Source organism: Chiloscyllium plagiosum, chromosome 2 (genome assembly GCF_004010195.1).
Source record: "Chiloscyllium plagiosum isolate BGI_BamShark_2017 chromosome 2, ASM401019v2, whole genome shotgun sequence".
NCBI lineage: Eukaryota > Metazoa > Chordata > Chondrichthyes > Orectolobiformes > Hemiscylliidae > Chiloscyllium > Chiloscyllium plagiosum.
Genome location: NC_057711.1, coordinates 10821263 through 10834920, shown reverse-complemented (window position 1 = coordinate 10834920; position 13658 = coordinate 10821263). Strand labels below are relative to the sequence as shown.

The following is a 13658-nucleotide window of genomic DNA, read 5'->3' as shown; positions in this document are numbered from 1 at the left end:
GTCGGTCGCCCGAGATAGAAATGGAAAGGTCTAGGATGGGGAGGGAGGAGTCTGAGACGGTCCAGGTAAATTTGAGGTCCGGGTGGAAGGTGTTAGTAAAGTGGATGAACTGTTCAACCTCCTCGTGGGAGCCCGAGGCAGCGCCGATACAGTCATCGATGTAGCGGAGGAAAAGGTGGGGGGTGGTATAGCTGCGGAAGATGGACTGTTCCACATATCCTATGAAGAGGCAGGCATAGCTGGAGCCCATGCGGCAGCCCATGGCTACTCCTTTGGTTTGGAGGAAGTGGGAGAATTAGAAAGAGAAGTTGTTCAGAGTGAGGACAGTTCAGTCAGTCGGAGGAGGGGGTCAGTGGAAGGGTACTGGTTGGTACGGTGGGAAAGGAAGAAGCGGAGGGCTTTGAGGCCTTCGTGATGGGGGATGGAGGTGTATAGGGACTGGATGTCCATGGTGAAAATAAGGTGTTGGGGACCGGGGAAGCGCAAATCATGGAGGAGGTGGAGGGCATGGGTGGTGTCCCGAATGTAGATGGGCAGCATGGAGGAGCTGGAGGACGTAGGCAGTGTGTGCTGTGAAGAGGATACTAAGAGGCTGCAGGGTGACTTGGACAGATCTGCTGAGTAGGCAAGTACTTAGAAAATGCAATACAATGTGGATAAATATGAGATTATCCACTTTGGTCACAAAAACAGGAAGGCAGATTATTATCTGAATGGTGACAGTTTAAGAAAAGGTGAGGTGCAATGAGACCTGGGTGTCTTGGTGGAACAGTCACTGAAGGTTGGCATGCAGGTGCAACAGCAGTGAGGAGATCTACTGGCATGCTGACCTTTGTTGTGAGAGGATTTGAGTATCTGAGTAGGATGTCTTGCTGCAATTGTACAGGGCCTTGGTGAGGCCACACCTTAAGTATTGTGTATAGCTTTGGTGTCCAAGTCTGAGGTAAAACATTCTTGCTATTGAGGGAGTCCAGCGAAGGTTCACCAGACTGATTCCTGGGATGGCAGGGCTGACGCATGAAGAAAGACTAGATCGACTGGGCTTGTACTTGCTGGAATTTAGGAGAATGAAGGGAGCATCTCACAAGCATATAAAATCCTGATGGGACTGGACAGGGTATATGTGGGAAGAATGTTTCTGATGTTGGGGAAGTCCAGAAATAGGGGTCACAGTCTCAGAATAGAGGGTAAGCCATTCAGGACTGAGATGAGGAAGAACTTCTTCACTCAGTTGTGAATCTGTGGAATTCTCTCCCACAGGAAGCTGTTGGGGCCATTTCATTAGATATATTCAAGAGAGAGCCCTTGCAGCTCAAGGGATCAGAGGGTCTGGAGAGAAAGCAGAAATGGGATACTGAAATTACGTGATCAGCCATGACCATATAGAACAGTGGTGCAGTCTTGAATTACCGAATGGCCTACTCCTGCACCTATATTTTTTAAAGTTTCTGTGGAGTTGCATCTTGGCCAGACCAGACAAGGATGGTAATTCCCTTCCCTAAAAAGATGCTAGCGAACCAGAAGGTTTTTCCTAAAATCAGCAATTTTAGACTCTTAATTAGACTCTTAATTTCAGATTTACACTGAATTCAATTTCCACCATCTGCTGTGGCGGGATTTGAACCCAGTTGCTGTGCCCTTTTCTCAGACCTGAGAAGATCAGGTTTAACCTAGTGTGGAGATGTGTCCCCATCAGCAACTCTGTTGGAGCTATCGCTAAAGTTGAGAGGGGTGATTCTGTAATCAAACCAGAGCTGGGCCAGTTTGGTATTGACTGACTGAAGCTGTGGATTGTTTCTTTTAAGCCTGCCTCAAATTTGGACTGCTCTTTCTGCCAGGCCATTGGATGATGGATGGTAGGGAGCTGTCCTTACATGTTGAATCCTAGATGCAGTCTTCAGCCAACTTCATCCACTCCACATCAAGAAACAGTTGGAGGCATTGGACACTGCAAGGGCTATGGGCCCTGACAACATTCAATCAATAGTACTGCAGACTTGTGCTCTAGAACTTGCTGTTTGTCAAGCCACACTGTTCCAGTATATCTACAACGCTGGCATCAATGCAAGAACATGGGCCATTGCCCAGGTATGCCCTGTACACAAAAAGCAAGGCAAAGCCAACTCGGACAATTACTACCCTGTCGATCTCGTCTCAATCATCAGTAAAGTGATGGAAGATGCTTTCAAGCAGCATCTCTTTGGCAATAACCTGCTCACTGGCACCCAGTTTGTGTTCTTCCAGGGCCACTCAGTTCCTGGTCTCATTACAGTGAATTCCACAGGTGTGGTGAGAATGATGACCCTTGATGTCGAGGCTGCATTCGATTGAGTGTGGCTTCAAAGAGCCCTAGTAAAACTGGGCTCTTATTTCAGCGGCGACACAGCAAAGGGGTCTCGTGGCTAGCAACTAGGTCCTTGATTCAGGGTGCACCTAAGAAGGACTGTAAAGTTGAACACTTCTTTTATTTATTTTTCTGCTTTTGTGTTCTTTGGTTTATTTTTCTGTTTTAAGTTGGCACCAGAGAGTGGCGATACTGTACATTTTTCTATGTATTTTGTACAAAATATGTGTGATAATAAATGACTGAACGAACTCCCAGTCAGTTCGGAAAATGATTGATTGTTGGAGGCTATCCATCTCGGCTTCTGGATATCTCTGCAGGATTTCCCCAGGGTGGTGTCGGCCCAACCATCTTCAACTGCTTCAATGACCTTCCCTGCATCATAAGATTAGAAGTAGAGATGTTCACCGATAGTTGAACAATGTACAACACCATTTGTGACGCCTGAGATACTGAAGCAGTCCATGTTCAAATGCAATAAGTTCTGGAGAGTATCCAGGCTTGCCCCAAGTGGTAAATAACATTCACACCACATAAATGTTAGGCAATGACGATCTCCAATAAGAGACAATCTAACCACCATCCTTTGATCAGTGGTGTTACTATTACTGAATACCTGACTACCAATATTCTTCGGGTTAACATTGACCAGAAACTCAACTAGACTCTCCACATAAACACTGGCTACAAGAGTCAGAGGCTGGGAATACTGTTGCACATAACATACATCCTGCCTCCCCAAAGCCTAGCCATCATCAAGAAGGCACATGTCAGGAGTGTGATGGAATACTCCCCACTTGCCTGAACGGGTACAGATCCAACAACACTTAGGAAGCGTGACACATTCCACAACAAAATAGCCCACTTGCTTTGCATCATATATAAAAGTATCTACTCCCTCTGCCATCAATGCTTAGTCACCGCAGTGTTTCCCATCTACAAGGCACATCAGGAATTCACCAAAGATCCTTACCCAGCACCTTCCAAACTCCTGACCACTTTCATCTAGAAGAACAAAGGCAGCACCACCACCACCTGCAATTACCATTCCGAGATCCTCCCCACCCTGACATGGAAGCAAGTTGTTTCTTTACTGTCGCTAGTCCAAATCCTGGAATTCCCTCCCTTAGAGCATTGTGGGTCTACTGCAGCACATCGACTTCCGCGGTTCAAGAAGGCAGCTCACCACCACCTTCTCGAGCAATGAGGAATGGCAGTAAATGCTGATCAGCCAGCAATGCCCATGTCCCATGAGTGAATAAAAACATTAAATTTAACACAGTTGTTTGTATCCCAGGTTTCTGCCTCTCAAACTGAATGCTAAATTTCTATTGCGTATTATGGTCACTCTTTTTTTTTTCATAAGGAATCTTCCTTCGTTCTGAGACATTATTAAACCTGCCTCATTACACATTACCAGATCCAAAAAACGCCTAATCCCTGGTGGATCCATGATGTACTGTTCTAGAGATCTCCTGACAAAAACATTGAATTCTTTCTGCTGCTACTTGTGCCCATTTGATGTAACCCAAAAACTTGGCAGATCGAATTTTCTTTAAGTGCCTTTTATTATGCCCTTGTTATATCTTGGTTTATTCTCTGTCCCATCCTTTCTTTTCTTTTATTTTGTAAATGCAATGTGCATTTTCTATTATTCTAAACTTGGTTTTGTCAGTCTGTAACAACAATATTAATTGTTTTGTGCTTTACAGGTTAAAGTTAATCTTCAAGGCGATATAATTGATCGGGGCTGCACCAATTTGGGAATAAATCAGGCTGGCTTTACCTTGCACTCTGCCATCTATGCAACTCGTCCAGATGTCCGATGCATTGTACACATTCACACACCAGCTGGAGCTGCAGTAGGTTAATTTTTTTCTTATGTTTCTTAGTCTGCCTGAATTGAGGCAGTTCTCATTTTCCCAAACCAAACCATTTAATATTTTCTATCCCTTCTCTTGACATATTACATGACTGAGATTGCATATTAATATATGATCTAGATGTGTATGTAGTGTACTGGTTTTAGTAGAGAAAGATGTGGTTATGGACTGACTTATTCTGTTGCAGTTAGAGTAAAAATAATTCTGTTTGCTGTGCAGGATCATTCTTAAAATAATTCAAAATTATCCCACTGTCTTCTCTTATAGCTTTGCATTTTCTCTGCTTCAAATATTTATCCACTTTTCCAAAAAGAAGGCAATCATCTAGGCATGAATCAACAGTGATTGTTTATAATAAATTTTAAGAAAAAATAGATTTTTAAATATTACAATAATACAAAACACTGCAATTCAAAACAATACAAAAATAGTACAAAACTAAACCCAAATAATAAAAAAATTCCCCAACCCACCCTCCTATACAAATGTATAAGCATATGTAGAGAAGTATAAAATTAAAAAAACCTAAACTAGCTATTTAACTAAATAAAAAAATACCTAACAACAAACAAACAAATAGTAATAACTCACCCCAGCCAAACAAAACACTGATACATTCACAGGTCCTCCTCCCTGGATATTGGACTCATGAAACATAATCATTATGGCTATATAAAAGCCCTTGTTAGTGTGGTAGATAAATCTGTGTCCAGGTATTTCAAAAAGGGTTGGCATGTCTTGTAAAAATTCTCAGTTTTGTGGTGTACCATATTTGTGAGAAAATCCAGGGGAATATGCTCCATAACAATCTTCTGCTAACCTGACAGGCCTGGGGGGGTTTCTGATATCCAACCTAGCAGAACGTAAGAATATTGAAAAGTTTTTTTCTTATGCGAATCTGCAGGAAATACAATGGGTAGGCCCAAAAGGAGAGAAATGGGGTCCTTAAACCCTGTTTTTATTTCCTGTGATCATTGTAAATTGATGATCAAAGACTTCCTGCTGAGCGACGCCTACATTTCCTGTATATTTTCTGGAAATCTGTAATTTTAAACTCTCTTTAATTTTGTCCTGGCTTTCTGTGTCTCAATGAAAATACTCTCCGTATCTATGGCTCGAACTTATGACATGAGAAATATAAGTAGACTAGTTTTTGCCTGGATAGGTGTAGTACCAACAACACTCAAGAAACTTGACTCTATCTAGGACAAGGCAGCCCACTTGATTGATCTCACCATCCACCACTGACGATCAGTAGCAGAAGTGTGTGTCATCTACAACATCTACTGCATTAATTCTCGAAGGTTCCTTAAGCAGCATCTTCAAACCTCATGACCATCCCTATCTGGAAGGGCAGGGACAGCAGATACATGGGAACACCAATATCTGCTAGGGCTCCAAACCACACAACATCCTGATTTGAAACTATATCACCATTCCTTCAGTGTTGCATGATCAAAATCTTGAAATTCCTCTCGTCGAATTATGTACGTAAATCAAATGGACTGCAGCAGTTCAAAAATGCAGCTCACTAAATTGTCTCAAGTCTAACTAGCGGTGGGCAATATATGCTGTCCCAACCAGCAACATCCACATCTCATGAATGGATTTATATTTTAAAACAAACTGTGTAACTTAGTTTTGAATGTGTTCGTTATTATAGCCTCTTCTGATTTCTGGGGTACAGAATCCCAACAATCAATGACCCTTTGAGAAGAAAGCTTAAAAATGAATTGCTGGAAAAGTGCAGCAGGTCAGGCAACATCAAAGGAGCAGGAGAATCGACGTTTCAGGCATAAGCCCTTCTTCAGGAAGCCCTTCTTACATTCCTGAAGAAGGGCGTATGTCCGAAACGTCGATTCTCCTGCTCCTTTGATGCTGCCTGACCTGCTGCACTTTTCCAGCAACACATTTTTAAGCTCTGATCTCCAGCATCTGCAGTCCTTACTTTCTCCTTTGAGAAGAAATTCATCCTCATTTCATCTCTGTCATAAATGGGTGATTCCTTATTCTAAAACTTTACTTTTAGTCTTAGCTTCCTCCAAAAAAAAACATTCTCGCAGTTACCCTATCAAGCCACCTCAGCATCTTTGATTGTTCCAATACAATCATTGCACACCTTCTAAGTTCAGGTGGTAATATGTCCAACCTGCTCAATCTTTTCTCATAAATCAACATAAGAACTTTCACCAAACTGCTCTTGAAATTCTAATGACATTTTAATCACTCCTTAAATTCAGATAGCAAAACTGTATGCAGTGCTTAGTGTGGTTTCACCAACACTTCTACAAGTATATCAGGACTTCCCTGCTTTAATATTCTGTTCCTCGTAAAGGCCAGTATTCCATTTCCCTTTCTATTTGCTTGCAATAACTATTTGCTAGTTTGATGGGATTTATCTATGACACACCCAGTTCCCTCTATGTTGTCCCTCTCTCAATTTAAATAATTGTCTGCTTTCCTTTTTTTTTCTACCAAAGTGAAAACATCACACTTTTCCCACATTTAATTCCATCTGCCAAATTTACTCCCCACACTCACTTTTGGAATGACAGCATTATCTTGAAAACAATACATACCGACATCCTGCCTACGACATTCTCATAACGTCATGTATGAAGTTCGTTGCCAGTATATACTCAGTGATGCTGAGTATATAGACGATATGTCCATACGATTGGCTGATGGAATCAAGCAAGCTGTTTTATAATAGGCAGAGTACAGACTGTACTGAACTAGCCTGCACTTAGAAACCCAAAAAAGTTTACTTGAAATGTAATTTTGCAATTGAACAATTGTTGAATAAACGTGAATAGGTTTATAGATAGACAAACAACCAGTTTAGATGATTGACCATGATCTTAATGTGGCTCATTTGCACTTGCCAGAAGCAATATTCGTATGCAGGGAACCATTTTCAAGCAAATAAAAGTAAAATGTTCAAAGCACATTTTTCAGTTACCCAGAGGCATGTGGGGCCTATAGTTCATTGTTGCTTTCTCCATTCCAGCATCTCAGCCAATCAGACTCCACTTCCTAGCCAATCAACACCCATTTGTATGAATTCTTGTTTGGAATTGCGCATTTGAAATTTGACATTCTCTTGTTTTGATGGGTTGTGATGATACTGTGGCTTTAAGACATTATTGTATCTTTTTTTTTGAAGAGAGGTCATAAGGCAGAGGTGAAGAGCAGTCTAACAAAACCTCTAGAGTAAACAACTTATGAAGCCTTACTTTTTTTTTTAAAAAGTTGGAATAATGGAGGCAGCCTTGATTGGTGTGGCCAGCTCGCTTCAGACCAGGATTTCTAGTTTTTTCTTAATTTTTAGGTTCAGCTTTAAATAGTTGGTTTTGTGGACTTGAAGAAATTGAAGCTATCTTTTCCCCCTCTTGGTTACAGCTACAAGCTGGGGATTCTCTCTGCTACTGGGTTAGCTGTGAGACAAATCTATTTTTCTGACTTTACTTTTTTGCTAAGGAATGTTACTACATTAAAACAGTTTATTGGTAATAGTTACTGTATCTATTATTCAGTTAAGTTTCTAACAGAATTAAGTTATTCTAAATTCCACTTTCTTTGGTTGTATCTTAACAGTAGTGTTAAAATAGTGTTTTGCTTAACATGGAGTGGAGCATTGCATTAGACTTTAAAATAAGTAAAAGTTAGAGTCTTGGCTATCTTTTTAAAATATTTTAAGGGGGTCTGGTCTGGTCCATAACAGGGTGTAGGATGAAATGCTTTGGTAACTTGTATATCTTTCCAGCAACATCCAAATTTTCTTTATGAATTCAGTGAAGGTGTGATTAGCCATGTAGATAAAGGGGAATCAATATATGTAGGTATGTGGATTTCAAGAAGGCATTTGATAAGGTTAGTATAAGTCAAGGGCTCATGAAGTTAGGAATAATATATTAGTGTACATGAAAGATCGATTAACAGGCAGGAAGCAATGAGTACGACTAAGTTGACAGGCTGTGATTAATGAGTGCTGCGGGGATCAATAGTTGGGCCTCATGTTGATGACTTGCACAGAAAGAATAGTATATCTAAGTTTTCTAGTTGGTACAAAGCTGTCTTCAAATGTAAGTTATGAGGAGGACATAGGCTACACAGAGATGTTGACAGTATACATGGACGTGCAGCACGATGGCAAATGGAATATAACATGGGTATGGTTCACTTTAAGAATTTGTTTTTAAGAAGTGTAAAACTTGTGTGAGTTTGTATAAGAAATTCAAACAACAACAATGAGGAAGGAAAATGGTATGTTAGCAGTTACTGCAAGAGGACTGGAGTACAAAAGTAAAGAGCTCTTGCAGCAATTTTACAGGGTTTTGGTGAGACTGCACTTACGATACTGAAGTTTTTGTCTCCTTATTAGGGATGACTATGCTTGCATTAGAGGCAGTACAGACTATGCTTGCATTAGAGGCAGTACAGCGCAAATTTATTGAATAAGTTTCTAAGATGAGAGGGCTATGATGAAAGACTGAGTAAAGTGTGCCAATATATTCTGAAGTATAGAAAAATAAGAGGTGATCTCATTGAAGCAGGAGATTCTGAAGAGGTTTAATAGGGTAAGTGCTGAGAGATTTCGACTGGATGGTAAATCTGAAACATGGGATATAGTGTCAGGATAAGAAGACAATCAACTAGGACTCGGATGATAAATTTCCATGTGAATCTTCGAAATTCTCCAAAAAGTTGTGGTTGCTCCATTGTCAATGAAATTTAAGGCTGAGATGGACTGAACTTTAGTGACAGGCATCTAGGGACAGTTGGATAAATAGAATCAAAGCACAATGTCACCCATCATCACATTGAATGGTGAAGTAGTCTTAATGAGCTATGCTGTGGTTCTGTTCGCCGAACTGGAAGTTTTTGTTGCAAACGTTTCGTCCCCTGGCTAGGCGAAGCGCTTCTTTGATGTTTCCTCCGGTGTTTATAGTGGTCTGTCCCTGCCGCTTCCGGTTGTCAGTTTCAGCTGTCCGCTGTAGTGGTTGGTATATTGGGTCGAGGTCGATGTGTTTGTTGATGGAGTTTGTGGATGAATGCCATGCCTTGAGGAATTCCCTGGCTGTTCTGTCTGGCTAGCCCTATGATAGTAGTGTTGTCCCAGTCGAATTCCTGTTGCTTGTTGTCTGCGTGTGTGGCTACTAAGGATAGCTGGTCGTGTCGTTTCGTGGCTAGTTGATGTTCATGTATGCGGATTGTTAGCTGTCTTCCTGTTTGTCCTATATAGTGTTTAGCGCAGTCCTTGCATGGTATTTTGTACACAGGGACAGACCACTATAAACACCGGAGGAAACACCAAAGAAGCGCTTCGCAGGAGGCTCCCAAGCACTGATGATGTCGCCCAGCCAGGGGACGAAACGTTTGCAACAAAAACTTCCAGCTCGGCGCTTTCGTAGTTTAGGACTTGGTCTGTGTGTGTGGGTTTCCTGTATACTCTTGTAGTGAATTCTCCGTTCAGTGTTCTCTGTACCATCACGTCTAGGAATGGGAGTTGGCTATCCTTTTCTTCTTCTCTCGTGAATCGGATTCCTGTGAGTGTGGCGTTGATGATCCGGTGTGTTTTTTCTATTTCCGTGTTTTTATTGATTACAAACGTGTCATCGACCATATCTGACCCAGAGTTTGGGTTGAATTTGTGGTAGGACTGTTTGTTCTAACCTTTGCATAACTGCCTCTGCTTTGAGTCCCGAGATTGATGATCCGATGGGTGTTCCGTTGATGTGTTCGTATATCTGGTTGTTGAATGTGAAGTGTGTTGTGAGGCACAAGTCCAGTAGTTTAAGTATGCAGTCTTTGTTGATAGGTTCAGCGTCCTGTTTTCTGTTCTGTATGTCCAGTAGGTTGGCTATTGTTTCTCTGGCCCACTCAGACCCATAGTATCACTACCAGGGACACCATCATACAAACTGGCCAAAGAAGTACAACAGAAACTGAAACACCTGGTCAGCGGATCCAAACACTCTATACAATCAACACAGGAATTCTTGGACATCATCAGAAATATACACATAGACAAAGAAGAAACCATGATATCATTCGACGTGACGGCACTGTTCACTTCGATTGACAAAACCCTAGCCAGAGAATAAATAGCCAACCTACTGGACATACAGAACAGAAAACAGGACGCTGAACCTATCCTTAGTAGCCACACATGCAGACAACAAGCAACATGAATTCGACTGGGACAACACTACTATCATAGGGCAAGCCAGACAGAGAACAGCCAGGGAATTCCTAGAGGCATGGCATTCATCCACAAACTCCATCAACAAACACATCGACCTCGACCCAATATACCAACCACTACAGCGGACAGCTGAAACTGACAACCGGAAGCGGCAGGGACAGACCACCATAAACACCGGAGGAAACACCACAGAAGTGCTTCGCAGGAGGCTCCCAAGCACTGATGATGTCGTCTAGCCAGGGGGCGAAACGTTTGCAACAAAAACTTCCAGCTCGGCGAACAGAACCACAGCAACGAGCACCCGAGCTACAAATCTTCGCACAAACTTTAATGAGCTATATTGTCCATTTCTGCTCTTGGATCCTGTGTTTTTCTGTCTTAGTCCAATCTTTCATCCCCCTCTGTTTCAATTTCTATTTCTATCCCTAATTAGACAATGAATTTACACATTCTAATTTACACTTGTTCATTTAAACCTTATGCTTCTGACTTCATAATCCTTCAAAGCATGGTTGCTTGTCTTGTTGAACTGGATAATAGTTGCCATGTAAGGGACAATAGAGTGATAGATGTCCACAACACAGAAAAAGCCATTTCGGCCCATCAAGTCTGCACCAGTCAAAAACAATCTCCTAATGCTAGTTCTATCCCTCACTTTCAGCAGCTTGCAGAACAAAATAATTGGAGATTAAATGGGAAAGTCTAAAATAACATTTTATCAGTCTCTTTCAAAACCTTTGGCTATTAAATGATGGATCGGTTGAAAAGCTGGAAACTGCCCTATTTGTTGTCATCAATATTCAGTAGCATAAACTATAGGCATGAACCCCTTTTAACCTACTTTTGCTAGCCCTTGCTACTTTTCCAGTTTACACCCTCTCTTCAAATTTGGGAAGAGAGTGTTTGCTTTTTTTTTTAGAAACCGCTTTTAATGAGGCTAAATTTATAGCCTTCTGGGTAGTCCATTTCAGTATTAAAGACCCGAGACTTGAATTTAGTGTTCTTAGAAAGCTAAAATATTGTAGCTGTATTTGATGAAAATTGCTATTCTTTGATAAATACGAGCTCAATCAATTTGAAACTCGATACAGAATACAAGAGCCAAACTGTTTCAATTTGGAGATAATGTGGCCTGCAGCTTAGTGTATCAGGCAGGTGCATTGATGGAATTTATATTCACTGCTGAAACGCTTTGTTTGAAACATTAAAAAATCTGGGGTTTTTTGGCACTGTAGTATGATTATTTCTATATAATTCATACATAATACTTATGTAAAGCAGCTATTGAGTATTAATCTGAAATGCAAATGTTTTTCACTTTGAATATGTTTCAAGCTTGACTATGATATTGATAAGACTGATTTTTAGCTAAACTCCTTTTCTAAGGGTGACTTATAAGGATTAAATGGTATAAAGTTTAAAATATTCCGTACTTCACTAAAATGGTTTACTGATTCTATTAACTTGAGTAAGGTGATAATTGATAACGCTTGAATTTTATGCCTGGTTGTGTTTTAGTTATCATGTCTTAAATGAGTGTAAAAGTCCTTTTTTCTTAAATGCTAGTTTCTGATGGCTAAGCAACATCTTCAATTACTTTCTGTTATACCAGGTTTCAGCAATGAAGTGTGGCCTACTGCCCATTTCTCCAGAAGCATTGGCACTTGGAGAGATAGCTTACCATGACTACCACGGAATTCTTGTGGATGAAGGAGAAAAGATTCTAATACAAAAAAATCTGGGCCCCAAGAACAAGGTCAGTTTAATTCAAATTGCAGTAGTTTGCCTCTGCTAATGCTGAAAGTGGTGTTTGGCAGGTTTTTGAACTCTCTAATATATTTTACAACAGTTTTTTGAAGTTTGACTGTATAGTATGACCCAAATTAATTAGAAATACAGAAATCAAATTATGCTTGAATGAGAGTGTCAATTAATACTCTCTGATCAATCAAATGCTGATCCATTTTGATATGAATTCATTTCCGAATGCCCTTAATTCAAGGAAAAGTTGTAACTAATTCAAGTGTAGAGTCATGAAGCTCATTCCTATCTATTTTCACTAACAAAGATCCTAATTCAAACAATTAAGTCGGGTGTCACCATCTTTCTGTTCGAAAGCTGTAAGCAACTTTTTAACAACAAGAACCAAAATTGAATGTTAACTGTTTTAGCAGTGCAGAAACATTTAGTGGTTGGTGAATTTTCTCCTGGAAGGCTATTCTACCTAATGAAGGAGCAGTGCCCCGAAAGCTAGTGCTTCTAATTAAACCTGTTGGGCTATAACCTGGTGTTGTGATTTTTAACTATTTTAGAAGACTTATTGTTAAGAAAGAATATGTACGATTCAATTCAGCCAGCAACTAAAGTGAAGTCTCTTTCACTGGTTCATTATTTCAAATGTTATTCAAAGATCTGCCTATCTTTAATCAAGATACATATAATCTTTTCATCAACATATCTCTTAAGGAAATGTACCATTATGATACTACTTGGCAAAAGTTGATAAAGTCAGAGGCATATTTATGATTTATACCATGAAGCTTGCCAACACAAAAGTAACAATTTTCACCTGTTCCTGACATATCAAATGTGAATTTTTCCTGACCAAATACAAGTCAAAATAATGCCTTGTATTTTTAATTTTTTTTAAATTGATTTTGCTTTGGAGATGAGAGCTGAAGGTGAATGTGAGCAGTAGCCTTCTTTCTCTCTGCCTCTACTTGGAGACGAGCTCATCTTAAAATCTGGTTTATTGACCATTATTGCTGCAGTTTTCATCACCAAGATGTGATGTCAGCATTGATCAGACTTTTCAGATGGCAAGACTTCCTACCTGAGGAATCAATCCTGACTAATCATTCAGTCCTGAAAATGTGTTGCTGGAAAAGCGCAGCAGGTCAGGCAGCATCCAGGGAACAGGAGAATCGGCGTTTCGGGCATAAGCCCTTCTTCAGGAATGAGGAAAGTTTGTCCAGCAGGCTAAGATAAAAGGTAGGGAGGAGGGACTTAGGGGAGGGGCGTCGGAAATGTGATAGGTGGAAAGAGGCCAAGGTGAGGGTGATAGGCCAGACTGGGGTGGGGGCGGAGAGGTCGGGAAGAAGATTGCAGGTTAGGAAGGCGGTGCTGAATTTGATGGATTTGACTGAGACAGGCTGGGGGGAGGGGAAATGAGGAAACTGGTGAAATCCGAGTTCATCCCTTGTGGTTGGAGAGTTCCTAGCCG

General features: G+C 40.7%; 1 protein-coding gene across 13 annotated transcripts in view; it reads left to right on the top strand.

The window, feature by feature from the left end:
* The window catches only part of add1 (adducin 1 (alpha)), a 173513-nt gene that overhangs the window by 94654 nt on the left and 65201 nt on the right, over nt 1–13658 (top strand). For all 13 annotated transcript variants that reach the window (XM_043703905.1, XM_043703897.1, XM_043703915.1 and 10 more), the window contains 2 exons: nt 4057–4206; nt 12048–12191. In XM_043703905.1, the coding sequence (XP_043559840.1) occupies nt 4057–4206; nt 12048–12191 (294 nt within the window). The remainder of the gene's footprint in view (nt 1–4056; nt 4207–12047; nt 12192–13658) is intronic.